Source organism: Acipenser ruthenus, chromosome 34 (genome assembly GCF_902713425.1).
Source record: "Acipenser ruthenus chromosome 34, fAciRut3.2 maternal haplotype, whole genome shotgun sequence".
NCBI classification, from domain to species: domain Eukaryota; kingdom Metazoa; phylum Chordata; class Actinopteri; order Acipenseriformes; family Acipenseridae; genus Acipenser; species Acipenser ruthenus.
In genome coordinates this window covers 2,505,959-2,526,043 of record NC_081222.1, presented here as the reverse complement: position 1 = coordinate 2,526,043, position 20,085 = coordinate 2,505,959, and the positions used below count along the sequence as shown (strand labels likewise).

Below are 20,085 nucleotides of genomic sequence, written 5' to 3'. Positions count from 1 at the left end.
ACTGGTAACATCAGCATGGTCCCTGGAGGACCTGGTATCCCATCAGCCCCAGAAAGGCCTGGGCGTCCAGCAGGTCCCTGTCAGACAAGACAGAGAGAGATGGGGAGGGGGAGGGGAAGAGGAAGACAGAGAGAGAGAGAGAGGGAAAGAGAGAGACAGACAGAGATTAGGTCTGTCAGACTGTATTAGCAATGACCACGCACAGGTGAAGACATGCAGAACGAACTCTAATGGATGGCTGCAGGGGATCTGAGTCCCAGACACCTGAGACGCATCTGATTTTTGGTTTCTTGTGTTTTGCTTTCAGTGCTTGGGCCAACCAGAACTGAGCACAGGGAGTAGGGCAGGAAGGTATACATGGAAGTTTTAAACAGAAGGGAAGAGCATACTGGAACAACATGAGAAACGTTTGGGAACGAGAAAAGTTCGGCCCATCAGTGCTCATCCCTTGTTAGCACACCCTTCTCCCTTACTGGGGGGGGACTCATTTAAAAGCACAGAATCTTTTTTTAAACGTTCCCAGTGTTTTAGATACGTCACCTGGTAGGCTATTCCATGTAGTTATAACTCTCTGTGTAAAAAAAGTGCTTCCTACCTGCTGTTCTACACTCAGTGTTACTGTGCTTGGATTAACTTTATCTACCATTTATGATTTTAAAGACCAATCAAATCCCCTGTTCCTCTTCTTTTTTCTCGGCTGAAGAAATGGCATTATTGTACCTGTCTTACACAGAGAGTAATAAATGCACTGCATAGCCTTCCATGTCAAGCAGTAATGTCTTAAACACCAGGAATGTAAAACAAAAACAATACGAGTCTGTCCTGGTGAATCAGATCACCTTAGTAGGGGCACATGGTGTGCTAGAAAGGGCCTTGATGGTCTGAACGGCCTCTTCTATTATTTATTTAGTTTAATCAGTTAATGCAGTCGATCCCCATCGTAGCTCTTTCATTCCAATACAATCCAGGGCTTTGTCCCAACCAGGTCCCTAATTATTTCATTGATCACCTGGGTCCCTGGTCGCGACACAACACTGTGTAAGAGAATCGCGTTTCAACATTGCGTGATGCTGTGGGGCTACATCATTCACTGTCAACATCCCTCTGGGTTATGTAAAAATTAACATTTCTGAAGCACAGTCATAAAGAGAGATGGGCGCTCCCTGGAATGAAAATAGCCAATGCCAAAAAAACAAATAAAACGAGAGAAGTACAGTAAGAGCCATCTCCAGATGGTCTGTCATTCAGCCCTAGGCTGCTGTATTTTTTCTTTTTTTTTCTTTTCCTCCAGCACCAGCTACAGAGATTGACATATCCCTTATCGGAGCCCATAAATCACAGGGCTGCAGAATTTCATCTGATAACATTGTACACTCTGTCTTGTCTAACCCCAGGTCCTCCCTGAGAAAGCAGCTCTTAAGCTGCTGCTGTGGTATTCGTTCCAGCACTGCTAATAAAAGAAGGTGGCAAAGATTGTATTATTTATTTCTCATTATTACTATAAGTCTCTGTAAGCCGTCTTGGATAAAGGCGTCTGCTAAATAAACACATAATAATAAGCGCTCAAGGTGAAGCAAAGCTGATCTGAGAGACACATTCACAGAGCAGCGGCGGGGCGAATATGTATATATTCAAGCAGGAGCTGCTTGAGATGTATGACCATATGATTCGATGACTGGATTTATTGCTAACAAAATCAGCAAAATAAAATCAAGAACATGTTTCAGTGAGCTGAAGAAAATAACTTCTCAGTATCCACGGTACATGCAGTATACATTTGCATTCGTTTTTGTCTTCCAAATTCATAATGAAGAACAGGCATCTGGAACGGATTCAAGCTTGTGAATATTTGAGAGTTTATAGAGAACCGCAGAATAAATGTACTATATTAAACATATTCAAACTACAGTGCGGGCAGCGGGCCACGTTAACACAAAGATGACGTTTATTTCTGTGTTTTTTTTTTATTGCTTTTTAGTGTTGCTGTGAGAATCAAACCGCTTGCTTTTCTGGTGGTTTATTTTGTATTTTTTTATAAATAGTAATAATCGGATAAAACTGGAGCATAACAGTTTAAAAAAAAATGCTGATTTATAGACCTATTCTTAGTAACATTGTTACAGACAATAAAAATACAGTGGAACAAAGTCAGCAAACAAAAAATCAGGTTTAGAAATGAAGTAAATTAATGTCCTGCTCTGTTTAGATCAGTAAAACAAACCCGGAGGTGTCTGCATAGAACGAACATGAATTGAGCGCAGTAGCAGCTCCAAGACAGCAGGGGGTACTGTAATGGAAGCGCAGCTGTAATCTCTTTATACTTCTTTATTCTATGGTTTACTGAACAGTACCCACTTCTGGATTAAACAAGTACTGCAGTTAAAAAGTTTGCAGAGACAAAACTGCTGGCCCTGCTGATTATTTAACTTATTTAATACAGTACAATTATTATTATTATTATTATTATTATTACACAATATATATACAGTATATATATATATATATATATATATATATATATATATATATATATATATATATATATATATATATATAAAAATATATTACATTTAGTAGTCGCCAATTATTTTTTATTATTTTTTCCCAATTTAGAATTTCCAATTATTATTTAGGCTCAGTTCACCGCTACTACCCCTGCGCTGACTCTGGAGCGATGAAGACGAAAACACGCTGTCCTTTGACGCGTGTGCCGTCAGCCGACTGCTTTTTTTCACACTGCAGACTCACCATGCAGCCACCCAAAGCTACAGCGTCGGAGGACAACGCAGCTCTCGGGCAGCTTACAGGCAAGCCCGCAGGTGCCCGGCCAGACTACAGGGGTCGCTGGTGCGTGGTGAGCCGAGGACACCCTGGCCGACCTAAACACCCCCCCCCCCCCCCCCTTTGTCCAAGGTCGTTTTGAGCAAAACATGCCTACTTTTTTGCAAAAAAACATGCAGCTATATAAAACAGTTAATAGGAAATGTACAGCTATGGCCAAAAGTTTTGCATCGCCTAAAATTTTAGGATTGAGATGAGCATTACTTAGATCTTTTATTTAACATCATGTAATCGAAGAAACTACAAAATGATACAGCAAAAGTCTACCGGAAGCCATAATAACAGTACAGTACTTCATGTTAGATTTCGAGATGCCACATTTTCCAATTTTTGTCAGTTTTTCGTTAAGTATACGGAAAACTACAAAGCGGTGTGTAATTCAATATGTTAACATAACATTATTCAGCAGGTTTCATTCAACTTTATGAAGCAAAATGGGCTAATTCTATAGGGTGATGCAAAACTTTTGGTCAGAGCTGTACTTTATGCCTTAGTTAGATATCCAACACAGTTAGCTTTGCCAAACCTAAGTAACTCTGTAAACCATACTATAGCTAATAAAACTGTTTTAGTATGTCTTATATGGAAAAACAAATTTTATTGGGGCAAACATATGACTGGTTAACTGGCCTGCTATGTTGAGTTATTTTATCCTCTTTACAGTCATAAAGTCTGGTCTTAAAATTTTAATATAGCTTTTAATGTATTCTTCTACCCATCCCTCAGATAGTGTGTCATGTTCTGGAATAGGGGAGCACATAACAGCTGAAAAAGCATGACCAGACATGGATTCCCCTTTTCTGTAGGGTTGAGTACTAATAAGGACTGTGCATATCAAACACAGCACCCTGTCGCTGAATTTCTGCCACGCTCAAAAAGGAACTTCTGTCTCAAAACTCATTATGTATGACATCACCACAAGAGTACCATATGGGATCCATATGGCCCTGTAAGTAGACAGTCTCATCTGTGAGTTTCAACACATGTTTGTATAATAATAGTTCCACCACAATTGTATCTGTTAGACAAATGCAACCCACAGGCTGGTGCGGCAGACAGGCTATTGATTACTATTCTAGACAGGAACTAGACTGAGGGAGCAGGAAACTCTATCCCTCTGTCCCCCCTCAATAAAACACACACTGCAAATAATATATTAATATCTTGCAGCAAAACCTCACTTTTAGTGTTTGAAAGTAAGCACGCTCCAAACACTCTTTTAGAATTTACAGAGAGAGAGACACACCTGAGCTTGTTACCTATACATTGTCACGAATCAAGTAGTAAAACCTGGGATGGGTGAAACTGCTGTGCAATAGGACTGTTATTTCCTTGAATTGCAATGCATTTTTTCAATCAGACATTCAGCGCTGGTAAACTTGCTACTCACAAAGTCTCCAGTGTCTCCAGGTAAGCCGGGGTACCCCATTGGTCCCGAGGTGCCAGGTTCCCCCTGAAAAAGAGAACGCGTCATAGTGATCACTAGCCCTTTCTATAGTGTGCACTGTTATAGGAGCACACCAATTAATGTGCCTGTCTTTATCTGTGTTTTACACTGACCGACCACGGTGCTGCAGCAGTGTCCAGCATTTAATTTAATTAGTAAGAAATCTGGATAGGAGTTGCTTTGATCAGCCAATACTGGGTATTTAGAGCATTTTACAGTACCATGGAATCCAGCTGGATTGCATCAACCACGTATTTCTAGGGGTAGGTGGTTTCTGCAATAGGCAATTCTCCAGTACTGTACTCAAAAAACCCCTTATCCTAGCAGAGTACAGGAGACCAGATCAGCTCTTTAGAGCAGTGACGTTGGACCCAGGGAGAGGTTTGTATAGGTCTGTGTCACTGTAAGACAATGTGAATCTTAAGGAAAGAGATGGGAACTTACCCGGGGGCCTTGGGGGCCAGGAGGTCCCGGTACCAGCATTCCCTAAAGAGAAGAACAGAAGGGTTCAGATCAGCTCTGAGGGGGCTATAAGTGGTGCGAACAGGCCCCGAGACTGCGACTCCAGGACAGGGCAGGCTTGAGGGCTTGAGGCTCGAGATCTTGAGCATGTGGAACCTCACGCTGCCACTGCCTTGTGGAGACTATTCTGTCTCCAATCTTCAATTCTGCCAAATGCAACTCCAGAAATGATAAATGTGATATTTAAAAGATGCCTGCTCTATTTTGTTGCATTAGTACACAATACCGATAACGAACACCGCAAGCTTTGAACTAGGTTTCCCTGAGGCAGTCCCTTTGCGAAGGCGCTTTCAAATTTTCCATTGCATTGTTTGTTGTAATAAGTGCGGGACTCATTAGCGGTTTCTTACCGGTTCAATAACTGCTGGCTCTCCCTTTTCTCCCTTCTCAGATGTTCTTTTTGTCTCCTAAATAAAAGAACACAAAGACAATAAAGGTAAGAATCCTGAAAAGAAAAACAAACAAACAATGCATTTCAATTTAGTATGCTGTTAATTTCAGCTTTGAACTGCTTACTACACAATACAACCATTTCACTGTGGATATAGACACACAGAGTACAGAGAATTCAAAACCAGAAAGCAGCGCTGTTTCTAAGGAGAATCCAACAGGATACTCAGCATCAATCCCTAGAAAAACGTAATGAAGAAGAAAAGTCCCAGACAAACTGTAAACTCAGTGTTTTAATAACCAGCTGCAACGTTTCAGCTGCCTTAAAACTTACACAACGACAGCATCAGTCTGCCTCGCTATCTCTACCATGCGATCTGAAAAACGGCAGAAGCTAATTATTAAAATAGTGAGTTTTGAGTTTATTTACTTTTCTTCTTCATTTTACACACACACACACACACACATATTTGTGGTTACTCAGTGATGCACTACTGTAAAGCATACACCAGATTGTTCTGCCGAGTCATTTTTGGTAATTGATGGATCTGTAGTCCATTGTAATGCCGTTAAACGGGAGCCATATTGTTAATAAAGAAGGTTTTACGTTCTTTACTGTTGAATATAGAAATGTAACTGAAAATGGCACCAGAATAACACACAGAGAAATCAGAAACCTGGAGTGAATGTAGCAAACACTTAGTCAAGGTGGGGTTATAAATATCAACAGCTTCCCCATCCCCCTACGCCCTGTGAATAAGTGTCTCCATAAAGCCCTTTGGGGGTTCTGAAAGACAATACAGCTGTGGCCAAAAGTTTAGCATCACCCTATAGAATAAAGTCGAATGAAACCTGCTGAATAATGTTACTTAAACATATTGAATTACATACCGCTTTGTAGTTTTCCCCATATACTTAACACCAAAAAACTGACAAAAAATTGAAAACTGTTACATTTCGAAATGAAACATGAAATACTACTGTACTGCTATTATGGTAGACTTTTGCAATATCATGTTGCAGTTTCTTTTATTACACAGTGTTAAATAAAATATCTAAAATATATTTATGTAATTTTTTTTTTTTATGTGTCAATCCTAAAATTCTAGCTGATGCAAAACTTTTGGCATAGCTGTACATACAGTAAGGGCAGTGTTGTTGTTTCTGATGATGTCTGTTTCTTATTAGAAGTACACAGAGATGAAAACCCTCTCCTCATCTCCGCTGTACGTACGTCATAATCTCTGGTCTCCGCTTCCTCTCGCTCCACAGGCCCGTAGCGATCCTCGTACTCGCCCTCTTCATACTCCTCATATTCGTTCACCTCGTACTCCTTCACCTCATAGGTACTGTCCTGGTCCTCAGGCCCCACCTCCTCGTACTCAAACGCCTCCAGCTAAGAGGCAGAGGCAGCACGACCCACATCACTCACACACCAAGAACATAGGAACAGTTTGAGAACGAGACAAGGCCATTCGGCCCATCAAGGCTGGCCCGTTGTTAGCACACCATTCTTCCCTTACTTGGGGGAACTCATTTAAAAGCACAGAATCTTTTTTTAAATGTCCCCAGTGTTTTAGACCCATCACCTGGTAGGCTATTCCATACATTTATAACTTTCTGTGTAAAACAATGCTTCCTACCTTCTGTTCTAAACTCTACTCAGCTTCCATTTACACTCTCTTGTTCTTCTCTCTGTGCTAAACTGGAAGTCTTGGGTTAACTTTATCTATTTCATTTATGATTTCTAGGCTTTAGACATTTATTCTTTTAACCTTTCTTAATCGCTCATGTCTTTAAGTTATGGGATCAGCCTAGTTGCCCTTCTCTGCACCTTCTCGAGTGCAGTGATGTCTTTTTTGTAGTGAGGTGACCAAAACTAGGTGGGGTCCAACTAGGGCGTTGTATAATCTTAGCATAGCCTCTCTAGACTTGTATTCCACGCTTTTTGTTATATAGTCTAACAATCTATTGACCTATTTAATTGCCTCACCACGTTGGTAATGATGACTTCACTATAACCCCGAGATTATTTTCAAAGTCCTCATCCCCTATTTCCATCCCCATTCATTGTATACTAAAAACATGGATTTGTACACCCGCTATGCAATAATTTACTTTACTCCCAACGCTAGGATACCACAACAAGGGGAATTACACAGTAGATCAATCATGACTGATGGAATTTAAAAACAGAGACGCCCATGCATTGCTTCATCTAAAGCAGACATCCCCCGATACAGCATTCATCTTATCCAGTCTCAGCACTGTTGCTGGGAACGTCTTTTCTTATTGTTACTTTGCTACCCACTCAGTAACAAACCTATTTTGTATTTATCCTACTTGAGAATGAATAGAGATAGCTGTGCCTTTTTCTGCTAAGATTTTAGAGGTTTTACCCAAGGCACTGTACCAGCTGATGCTCTTGAAAAATTGTGTTCAATATATGACATCACATACGTTTTAATAAATGTAAGTTAAGCATTAGCCGGCCTTATGAAACATTTGCAGTAAATAATCATTTATGTTAATGCTTTGTATTACAATACAATTTCATATCACTAGCAAACAGGTGTGATTAATCGATTGAGTAGATCGCTCAATCGATCAATAGAAAATGTCAAGATTAAAACACCTAATGTATATATTTATGGTTTCAAACCTGAAAAAGGAAAACTGCTGTGTACCAAAAGGAGGAAAATCAAAAAGAAAAAGGTAATGTAGATACACAAAAATGTGAATAACTGATTAAACAAATCAATGCTATGTATTGTGGTTAATGGGTGATTCAGTCTGCTGTATCCCAGGACTCATACCAAATTGTTCTGCTAAGCCCTGCTGTTAAATGATGTATCTGTAGTCAATTGCCATGTTGGTGAACCCTGCTGCATTAATAAAGAACCCAGCAGTGTCTCAAACCAGCGGGATACAGGCTAACCACAGCAGCCCCTAAGCAGTGTGTCCTTACCTCAGTGATATTGGGCCCTGCTGTCACCGTGGACACAGGGATTTTATCGTACTCGCTGTAGAAGTAGTCTTCCTCAAGCTCCTCCGCCTTTGGTCTTTTGGGTTTCTCCTCATCCTGAACAGAAAGATCACAATTAAATCTGCAACATTTCCCTTAAAAAAAAGTTTACCGCAGAAAATTTACACAGTCATTTTGCTCCCATATAGTTTCATATGGTTTTGCATGGTTTTTTTTTTTTTAACCCTTTAAGGTACAAGGATATGTGATGAATAAAAATGCTAACTTTATTTTTGCAGTGAGGTGCACGAAACAGGGTTTAAGATGTACTGACAGGTTGGATCCGGTCATCCAGATGGTCAGTTTCCTCCTCGTGATACTTGAGTCGCTGTCAAATGGATTTAAAGAAGTTTGAACAACAATTCCTTGTGTACCTTAAGGGGTTAAATATGCTGTGCTGTGCCTCTCTGGGATTTACATCCTTACCTCTGCTTTATTACACTTTGCTAATCTTTTACTGCGGTAAGCTTTTATAAGGGATATTCCTTTTCAGTCTTGTTTTAATGTGGTCTTGCTAGTTCCTAGCCGTCGTTAGCTGCAGTACTAGATTTGCTGCCACTACTGGTGCAATCAATTGTGTTGGTGAAGTTTTCCATGCTCCTCGCTCGTGGAACTCTATCCCGGTTGACATTAGGCAGGTTGAAACATTGGATTTTAAGTTTAATTTGGGAACATTCTTTTTCTTATGTGCTTTTATATGATTGACTACTGGAGAGTATTGTACACATGAGCTCTCTTGTTTTGTTTTTAACTTTGTACAGCGCTCTGGGATGCCATAGCGTGAAGGGAGGGCGCTGTATAAAAATACATTTGTATTGTATTGTATTATCTCCATATGATATGTCAATTGTGCCCTCTGGCATCATCACCTGTTTCTAACACAATACTCCCCTTTAAAAAACACTGTAAACTAAACCAAATTAGCTGTCATTGATCCAGACTAAATTTAGTTTTATCAGATAGATGTAAGAGACCAGATTAATATGGCACGCACTGCAAACAGCCTGAATTGAAAACTTCACCTCCACAACATTCAGTTTGGAATGGTCTGTTAAACACTAGCGACATGACCTTTAAGATTAGTTGCTACTTGTGGGTGAATTTGGGTTTGCTGCTTCAGATCACACCAGTAATGTATCTTTTTAGATACATTCACAATTATACAACAAGAATAATTCTCTTTGTACTTATTATGATCGCTAAAAAATGTTAATGATTATTTATTTATTTATTAATAAATGCTGTAGTTAGCGGATTAGGCTTTCTTCCATCTGGGTTCCTCACATTCTGGGATTTTATTAGGTTGTGATATGTTAGGTTTAATGGGAATGCTATGAATGGGAAGGGAGTAACAGCATGACATTGCCTTTATGTTTTAAAATATATTACAGACACTACAGGACGCAGCAAAGGTATGGCCACATGTTTTTTTGTAAACACTCGAGGGGGTTCTGCAATACTTTCAGGTATCAGAAAAAAAAAAACGCAACCATAAACTTTTCATGCATCTATTTCAAATCTACATTTTTAAAATAGAAATATATTAAAAACACACATATCATGAAGATAAATATATAGATTGTATAAAATTATATCTATATCTATATCTATATCTATATATCTATCTATCTATCTATATATATATAAACACTCTCAAACACACTACAATATTTCTATATATAGATAGACATATATATATATATATATATATATATATATATATATATATATATATATATATATATATAAATGCATAATCACTATTCACATGTAGTATTTATATATGTATTGGATATACATATATACAGTGTATATGCATAGGGAGCTAATGAATCCCATTCCTCTAATTCTAATAGGAGATTGTCTCTTGTTGTCTCTTGTTGGAGACAGTCACAGTACCTCTAGTGGGGAGAAGGGGTACCTCTGCTTTATTACCCTGCTCTCATGATGTGGATGGCAGTTAGGGAACAGGTACATGAATACTATGGTTAAGAAGCGTTAAGGGTTGTCTAAAGCTATGTAAGTGGCAGGGAGTTCTAGTCGGGTCTACGACATCAGCTTTTATATTTCTACCTCTTCCCCAGAAACTGGGTTTATCGTCGCTTCGGGCTGCAGCGTAGCCACCACAAGGGTCTCTTGTATTGGATCAGGCAGTGATGTAGCCACCTCAATGGCCTCGTCAACTGCCAGTTCGGGCAACAATGTAGCTACGCCAAGGACATCCTTGATCGGCTCAGGCAGCGATGTAGCCACCTCAAGGGCCTCGTCAACTGCCAGTTCGGGCAACAATGTAGCTACGCCAAGGACATCCTGCATCGGTTCAGGCAGCGATGTAGCCACCTCAAGGGCCTCGTCAACTGCCAGTTTGGGCAACAATGTAGCTACGCCAAGGACATCCTGCATCAGTTCAGGCAGCGATGTAGCCACCTCAAGGGCCTCGTCAACTGCCAGTTTGGGCAACAATGTAGCTACGCCAAGGACATCCTGCATCGGTTCAGGCAGCAATGTAGCCACCTCAAGGGCCTCATCAACTGCCAGTTCAGGCAATGGTGTAGCCACTCCATAGGCATCTTTTGTCGGTTCAGGAAATGCTGTAACCTCCACAAGGACCTCTAGCATCTTTTCAGGCAGCGCTGTAGTCGCTATAAGGGACCCTACTCTTGGTTCAAGCAGCGTTTCAGCCAGCAACAGTGCCTCTATTTCTTCTTCAGGTCCCGGCACTTGTTTTTTCTTTCTACCCTCTTTCTTGTTTTTTGTCTGAGAGGACTTGTCCCTCTTGTTTTTAGAAGACAACCTTTTTTCTTTTTTGTCTTTTTTGTCTTTTCTCTTTTTTTTGTCTTTTCTCTGTTTTTGGTTGACGGGGGCTTCTTGTAGCCCCTTCAGCGAGTAAAGCTGGACGACGGAAGCAAAGGAAAGAACAAAAAACAACAAAAACACATCAAACAAGGAAAAGGAAAGAACGACACAAACAAGAGCAACACAGGCCTTGTTAACTCAGTCAACAACACAATGGAGGCCAGGGGGCCAGTCTTTTACAAATGCAGGTGGATTTGTAGAGTCCGTCTCTCTAATGCCATACGACCTGTGCAATCTCACGTGTGACTGCTTTGGGTTGGAAACTGCTGTACAACTAAAGCACAGCAGCATTAATCAAGCCGAATCTTAGCTTTGTAAGGTAAATGCAGGAGGTTTCGCAGAGTGAAATGGCACCCACACACAGTATAAGAGAAAAGAAATCATATAAAAGAACTCTGTAAAAGAGCAATCATTTTAAAAATGAAATCAAGTAGTTGCTGATCTACTCATATTTTAGTTTCAATTAAATATTCAAACAGTTACTTAGGAAAGGAACCCCAGCTTGCGTTTGCGAAAGGATGTCACACAAGCTTCCGGGTACTGGTCATAATGGACCACCCAGCCTGAAAGGTGAAAGGCACACATGTTTGTTGGTTAGAGGCCAGGGATTACACACACAGCTGTGACCAAAAGTTTTGCATCACCCTATAGAATTAACTAATGTTGCTTCATAAAGTCCAATGAATAATGTTACGTTAACATATTGAATTACATTACTTACGACTGTAAGTCGCCCTGGATAAGGGCGTCTGCTAACAAATAAATAAATAATAATACAGCTTTGTAGTTTTCCACATAATGAACAAAAAACTGGCAAAAATTTCGCAATCTAACATGAAATACCGTGGCTTTAGGTAGACTTTTGCAGTATCATTTTGTAGTTTCTTTGATTACATGATGTTTTTTTTTTTATTATTTTGTTTCAAATTATATCCCAATCCTAAAATTCTAGGTGATGCAAAACTTACAGCCATAGCTGCACTGTAACATGACCAACTATATATATAGGCTAGCCCCCTAAACTCACCTGATCAGAACTGTACAGGCTATGGAGCACTCCCATGTGGAAATTTGGAGCTATTTCTGGTACAGTGGGTGCTAACTTGATGGTACACACTGAAATGTCTGCGAAATGGCAAACTCAAAATCCCCCCCCCCCCTCCTTAGTCCCTACAGAAGATTTGCCACCCCCTTTCTGTCCACAATAAGATGCTGAGCAACATGTTTCTTTGAACAGGACAACCCTGTCTTTGTTCTCTGTTCATCACTAAACCACACGTGCACAAACACACACACACACACACACACACATAATCCCCAGATGTGAGCCAGAGATTCTCCATCCAGGTTTAAATTAACCCAATTGAAAATTAAGTTTGGAAAATTAAATAAAAATCGACAAAACCAGTGCTGACACACACAGAGGACCCTCATAATTGTGTCATAATAATAATAATAATAATAATAATAATAATAATAATCTGTACAGAACCTCAAACCTGGTTTCAGATATATGTATTGAGTTTAAAACAGCCAAATGCTGAAATCTGAAATGTCTAAAGGAGGCTTGGAGCGTTTAATAAACATTTGGTGAAGAAAATTATCGGTCAGTCCTTAAGGGTTCTGATTTGTCCTTTAAAACAAGGCCCCTAAAAAAAGTTAAAATAAAAAGAAACACTTTTTTATAGCCTTGATTACTACCCTGGTAAGCAGAGCTGACGTTAGACTCGTGGGGGCTCAAGGCCCCCCCTTCCCCCCCTCCCCCTCTCTCCCTCCCCCTCCCTCTGCTACTTTGCTTGGAAAAGGACTATCACATAAGAAATAAACAGATCACTTTCAAAATTCAGAATGCGAACTAAAAGATCTGTCAGCCTAATCACTGTTACCTGTTAAAAGGTAATGCTAGCGTTTGATATGAACAATTAAACAATGTCATGAACGAGACCAATTTAAGGTGACATATGCGGCACTATTATGAATTTTTGCTTTCAATTTGTTTTTCACTGCTCTGTAGATGTGATCTAACTCAGCCTACTGGGGCCCTGGTTGCTGGCCCATATGAAGGATAGTGCTTTACCCTGTGAAGGACAGCTAAGTGACAGCAGACCAACAGCAAGAGTCCCAGCCCTTGTTTTCTCAGTAAATAGTAAGAGTCTCCTGTGCTGAATAATCAGACATTTCCATCAATAACAAAAGACAATTCCAGCAAGAACTCAAACAAACAAAGCAGCTTGCTTCAAACTGAAGAGCCACAGGGGTTTCCCCGAACAAACAGCCTTGTCTCCTCCACCAGAGCAAGCCAAGGTTATTTTTCTTTCTATTAAATCAAAGTGACTTCAGCTTTTATTTATGATTGAAATCACATATATTTTACTATGTCACATTGCAACTGGAACCTATTAGCAGAAAAAAAAGAGTGTAGATCTCACACTGTCAATGACAGAACATTCCAGACATTTAAAGCACAGCATAATCTATACAGATTAAACACGTTAATATCAGCTTGACGTCTGGTTTTTATTTAGATGGTTCTAATCGATTTGAGAGTGCATTTTTCTCTTGTACTTTGTATGCCTGAGGGTTCTATGCATTCTGTGAGTTTAACTTCTGCTGCCTTTAAAATCGCCCCACTCTTGCAAGGTGAAAGCCAGACCAAATTTAGAGCGCAAAACCAACCTTTTGCCACTGTCTCCTGAATAGGAAACATAGTCGTTAAATGCAGGATAATCAACAACTAAAAAGACCCTCCTGGTCTTTGGTCTGTGTTCCACCTGTAACCTGTACTTCATTGAATCAATCTGACCTCCTTCCAGGTCTTAATCACTGATGTGTTTACCTCAAGAACCGGATTTGTGCACCAGTGGAATTTCAAGTGCAGCAGCAAGAAACCACGGACAGCAAGCAAGAGGGCATAGGGGCAGCATCACATGATGCATCACATGACCACAGCAAGCATGCCACATAATGCTTTGCCATCCCCCTATACCGCTGCATTTCCTGAACGTTTCAACTTGAACATATTGGAAATGTTCAAAACCAATCTTGTACCTGTGTATAAGACTGCTTGCATACAGCGTTTAATTGTATATGGAAATACTGAATGTGAAACAAATTGGCCTACACTGTACACTAGGCTGACATCCATATATAACCTGCATATTTCTAGAAAGTCGTTTAGGCAAAATATTAAACGTTTTACCCTTGGCTAGAATTGTAACTAAACGTTTAACATCCTAAGTTGCTAAATGTTATAAGATGCACAGTTTTTATCGCGCCCAGATAGACAGACATATAAATGACAATTAGCAAAAGTCACACACACAACCAGAATGAAATCTTTAAAATGGAAGAACTTTTCTTCCATACGGTTTTTGGAGAGAAACACTTCATAACTGCAATCCTTGTAAACTCCTGAAAAGAAAGCAGTTATAAGACAACACCAGGAAAGTGCGAGGTTAGTGTAAATACTGGATGCTGTAGAGAAAATAAAAATAATTGTTGAAGTATAGGAAGAAACACACAGCCTAAAACAAATAGCCTTCATCGTAAGATATGGAATACCCCGCCATATACAGCTAAAAGTTTTGTATCACCCTATAGAATTATAAAGTTGAATAACACCTGCTGAATAACACATTTCGAAATCTAACATGGAATACTGCACTACTATTACGGCTTGTGATAGACTTTTTTTATTTTTTTATTACATGATCTTAAATAAAAGATCTAAATTATGCTGATATAGTGGTTTTTCAATTATGTCTCAATCCTAAAATTCTATAGGGTGATGCAAAACTTTTGGTTATAACTGTAGAGACGGTCCTTTTTCTTTCTTGTTTTTTATTTGAAAGTAGTTTGAGGGCTCCTTGTTCCCACTCTGCGCTTGCTCAGTGGAGCTTGGCAGTCCTCTCACCTCTGGTTCGGGGTCCTCTGCCTGTAGGGTGTAGGGCAGGGCAGCATCACAGTCAGGAATGTAGTGCTCACAGTATTCAGCAGCTGCCTTGGGGTCCTCTAGAATCAACAGCTGCTGAATATCTCCCTGCAAAGAGCAAGAAAACGCAGCAATCAGCGCTCTGCAGGAGCCTAAAGAAATCATTTCAAACGAAGAAATGATTTTATTCGAGATCTGAGTGCTGTACAAGTAAAGACACGTCTTTGTTATTATTATTATTTAATCATTTAGTAGACGCTTTTATTCAAAGCGACTTACAGAGACTAGGGGGTGAGCTATGCATCAACAACTGCCGCAGAGTCACTTACAATAGGGTTTTACGTCTCATCCGAAGGACGGAGCACAAGGAGGTGAAGTGACTTGCTCAGGGTCACACGCAGTGAGTCAGTGGCTGAGCCGGGATTTGAACCGGGTACCTCCTGCTATCAAGCCCTTTTCTTAAACCACTAGACCACCAAGCCTCCAAAAGAAAACATTTGTCTTTGTTCAATCAATCAATCAATCAATCAAAACCTTTATTTATCCAGATGAGTCAACAGAGAACTAATTCTCATTTCCAATGATGACCTTGCAAGAGACACACACCACCACAGCAAAAAACATCAAACACAATCAATATGGAGTAAAAAAAAAAGTCATAGTTGTTCATTCAGAATTTTAAAACGCTCGATGGTGCTGAATTTAGAAATACTTAAAGGAACGTTGGAGAAATAAATTCAATGACAAATGCTTCCAAATGTTTTCTTTTGTAATGTGTAAGGACTTTAGTTTTTTTTATTTCGCCTCACTGTCGTCAAAGCGATTCGTCGAGCGTTTAGAGATTTATTCATGGTTGCTTTCGTGTTGGCCTTTAAACTGGATTCGGTAAAACGAGTCCCAGGTAAGTCGTAATAATGTGCGTGAATCAGCTTGAATGCTTTTTTCGTACGCTTTTGAAATGCTGAAAAAGAAAGCAAAGCAAATCTTCCCTGATAAATGTTTACCATGTCAACTTGTACCTGCTTTATATAAACATTACATTTAAATACATGCTGTACGACAGCTGTTAGTGAAATTATTTATTTTTCCCCAATTTAGAATGTCCAATTATGTTTTTTTTCAGTCCCCACACAGCACGGATGTTCCAAGGGCGTGTGAGCGTCCTCCGATCTCACAAGCCTAAAGCCAGAATCGCTTTTAAGGTGAGTGAATTATGTGTGGGCGGGGCTACCAATCCTGGAGAACAGAGATCAGCCCTGCTTCTTATCCGCTCTGAATGTGCTCAGTGTCTCGCCAGTAGGGTTCGATGTTGCTCAATGAGAAGAAGCAATCCCTGTCGGTTTCCCATCCCCCGTCCCCGGGAGCGTCAGAGCCAATGTGACGCCCCCCTCGGGGTCCCCAGCAAAGTTCGGCCTCTTTGCAGAGCCTGGACGCGAACTGGCGCTGTCCAAGCTGTGTGTCTCATCCTGCGCTCCCCCGCTGCACAATGCAAGTAAGGTTTGAATCTCAACAGACCACATTCTCTGATCTTTCCTGAAGCTGACCCGACTGAGAATTCTGACTTGAGAAAAACTGTAGATTGTCCATCACTGTCCTGTCTTTGATCTGTATCCAAGTTACTTCCATCGATACAACAGCTACAGAACCACTGCACATGGCATCAGCATATTTGAAGGGCTGCCTGGTACGTGTCACTGTCATTTACTGTTTAGTTTCCTGTGTCTTCCTGTTCCCACTGGGAAAGGGGTGTGGTGCTCAATGCGCAATCGTTGGTGATTAATGACTGCTTCATAAATCACAATCCTGCTGTCTGTAAAACACACTGGGAGAGCTCAGTAAACAGACACATTCTCTCATCGCATTCAGGTGGTCAAACACTGTGGCAACCAAGACAGAACAGCACTAAGAAAATAACTTTTCTTTTTTTTTTTTAACATTCAAGAGAAACAGGCTTTACGGCTCAAAGCCAAAATCATAATCTCTTAATGCCTGATACCTGATACAGTCCTACCTCCCAACAAAAAGGAAAGATGTAAAAAAAAAGCACTGTTGAGGCTAAAACCCCCTTGCCTTTAAATCTCTTTCAAGTGTTCCATCTCCGTTTCCCATTGCTGATCAAAGATTGTGATGCTCTTTGAAAGAGAAATACAGCTGCTGGCTTATTCACTCCCCATATCTTTCTACCTCAGTAAGGCTTGTGTTAAATCTGGCGCAATACAGCAATAAAGTATTTGGTGAGTCAAACACATTACTAAAAACAAGATTTGTATGATTTGCAGTTTCTGATTGAGAGAAGTCTAAGGCAAGTGCAGGTGGTGCTGGGGTCAGGATTAAAACTAGTGGAAGTTCCCATGGTGCCTGACAGCAGCTATAGCCAGTCACAGACATACCAACCAATACAGGGCTGGCCAACCCTGGTCCTGGAGAGCCACAATCCTGCAGGTTTTCTGGGTATCTTTAAATCATCAATGGGTAAAGACCTGGGAAAACTGTTAATGTTGACCAATTAAGAAAATAATTGGTTCAGTTCAGTAATTGAGAACTCGGGTGGAACGAAAACCAGAAGACCCTGCGCCTCTCCAGGATCAGGGTTGGCCACCCCTGCTATATGAAATATATAACCTTCAACTGCAGCATCCTACTGTATAAACATGACAGCTGTATGTGATGTGCATATATTTGACAATGGTTAATGGTTTAGGACCAATTTTTAAAATATATATATTTTTAGCTCCAAATTATTAAGCTCCCATATCTGGACCAGTGCTGCCTTATAATTTGCAGTTTCCGCATGCCAGCTGAGCTGCACTGTTTTCCAGCTGAACTCATATATAAAAGTGCAAAGTGTCAATTAGCATTGCTTCTTTTCCTTAAAAGGCAAAAACACATTGAAATAAACAACTTGAGAAATGCACTTCAGGGCTGTTGTGGTTCATTTCTAATGTTGTGAAAGAGTGAGCAGGGCCGTTCAGCACAATCAGTGCTACTCAAGTCGGGTCTCAAAGAATCCCGATGGTTCAGCATCATGTCCAATTCAAGGAGACGCTGTAGTGCTGTACTGCGTTGCATCGGTTGTGCTTTTCTGTCCCCCAGCGTTTGAACAAATGATTCCTCTGGCAGGCACCCACTGGCTGTTTACACAGTTACGTATACACGCTTGTTAGTGATGAAAGATGCCTTCATTCAGACTGCTAAAGCACAAAGCTGCTAGATAACTCCTCTGTTCAGCTTAATAAGGGCTGGGCTGCAAGCTTGGAGACTAATTTTATGTGAATTTGCACAGCTGTAGAACTCTCGTTCAAAGCATTTTTATTGCACTGTATCGTTGGCAGGGGGTGTAGGAGTTTGAGTTTGTGAGCTGATTCAAGCACTGTGAAAAATGAGTGGGGTAAAAAGAAAATGTTTTAAAAAAGACCCCACACTGTGGAGTAGTTTTAGCAAATCCTGTTTACTACATTTAACTCTTGCAAATCATTTTACTAAAACATATTCTACTAAAGTACTGAAAAACCACCGCAACTGTTCCGGTAAAAATGATTTTGATCTCTCTTTAATATGGTAGCTCTTTGCTGTGTTATTTGCAATATAACAGACTGTATTATTGTTAGTCAAACTTGCCCTCCCGTTCAACTCATGGTTGCTATGTCTCTATTATCCACTGATGTTTTTTTTTTAAATTATTTTTTAATTGTGTTACACTGAAGTTCCTTGTCGTCTGTAAACAAGATTTTTCCACAGTTTAGCCTTCTGTGCCCTCTGCGTTGTCAGGAAAAACACAGACGTTGCTGACAGCCCAGTTTGTTTACATTCCCCAAAGTTTGTTTTTTAGTGTTGGGAACGATCTCCCCCAAACTGCACCCCCTCTCTGGTATCTGAGATGAGTTCTATAAACAGGCCCTTGTCTGCTCCGCTAATGGTGGCTGAACAGTGTGGGGGTCAGTCACGCTGACCTTCCTGCCCAGTAGTTTCTTGACCAGTCACTGTGAGGTCGTGCTCCTGCTGCTACTTGCAACATTAGGAGGTTATAAACATGGCCAGTGCTATAGACACTAATAATAATATTTCACACTAAACTACAAAATGATATCGCAAAAGTGAAATAAGTTCATTCAATTGGGTGATGCAAAACATCTGGCCAGAGCTGTACATGCAGAACTGATATCTTCAAACAGGCTTAAAAAGGTAAAAACCTTGTAATATACCTTGTAAAACAGACTCAGGCACTGCACCGTTAAAGGTTTCTCTCTCTCTCTCTCTCTCTCTCTCTCTCTCTCTCTCTCTCTCTCTCTCTCTCTCTCTCTCTCTCTCTCTCTCTCTCTCTCTCTCTCTCTCTCTCTCTCAGAGCAGCATTACAAGACAAAACATCCGCTGTTCAGACACTGACTCACGCTCTTAACTGTGTGACCTTACACAACCGGTGTGGCAGCAAACAGCTTCTATAAATAAATACTGTAAGCAAGCAAGAGGTTAAGGATTAGAGCGATTACAGATGTGATTTGTCTAGCCCCCTAGGAGATCAATAGACAGCTCTCTGTTTACAATTTCCTGTATAATGCATTTTAGTTAAAGGGTCAGAACAATGGTGGAAGGGCGGTGATGTCCCAGTGCCCCCTATCTGTCCAGTAAGGCAGCCGGCCATTATAGGTAAGCAATGGTTTTAACCCTTTCATGCATGGCGACTTCATATGGGGACAGATAAAAAAAAAAGTCTTCTAGTCTTTATATGGGGACATATGGAAGATGCAAATGCATGACGACCTTCTATGAGGATACCATTTTTTCCCCATATAAAGCAATGGAAGAAAATGTAATGAAAAATCTACTTTCTGTATTTTATGCATTTGTCAGGTATTTTTCTACGTCCCTTTGGACGAGATTCTCAAAGCTGTTTACTCCAGATTGTCACGAGCATAACTGTTTTCTGAATGAAAAAAAAACACACCAATTAAATATCTAAAACGAATAAGAAACAACTTAATACTTCATTCAAGCCCCTGAATAAATGTCTTAGTAGTTTATTTCTGGTTTGCTAACTTTTATTGGGTGTGTTGCTCCTTTCTGCAAAAAAATCTG

General features: G+C 40.2%; 1 protein-coding gene across 2 annotated transcripts in view; it reads right to left on the bottom strand.

The window, feature by feature from the left end:
* The window catches only part of LOC117970876 (collagen alpha-1(XI) chain-like), a 133,857-nt gene that overhangs the window by 73,459 nt on the left and 40,313 nt on the right, over positions 1–20,085 (bottom strand). Inside the window, exons 5-12 of one of the 2 annotated variants that reach the window (XM_059007210.1) lie at positions 14,995–15,120; positions 10,299–11,117; positions 8,169–8,282; positions 6,435–6,596; positions 5,161–5,217; positions 4,733–4,774; positions 4,232–4,294; positions 3–77 (exon numbers count right to left, since the gene is read on the bottom strand). In XM_059007210.1, the coding sequence (XP_058863193.1) occupies positions 3–77; positions 4,232–4,294; positions 4,733–4,774; positions 5,161–5,217; positions 6,435–6,596; positions 8,169–8,282; positions 10,299–11,117; positions 14,995–15,120 (1,458 nt within the window). The remainder of the gene's footprint in view (positions 1–2; positions 78–4,231; positions 4,295–4,732; positions 4,775–5,160; positions 5,218–6,434; positions 6,597–8,168; positions 8,283–10,298; positions 11,118–14,994; positions 15,121–20,085) is intronic. The other variant, XM_059007211.1, reaches the window with a different exon arrangement.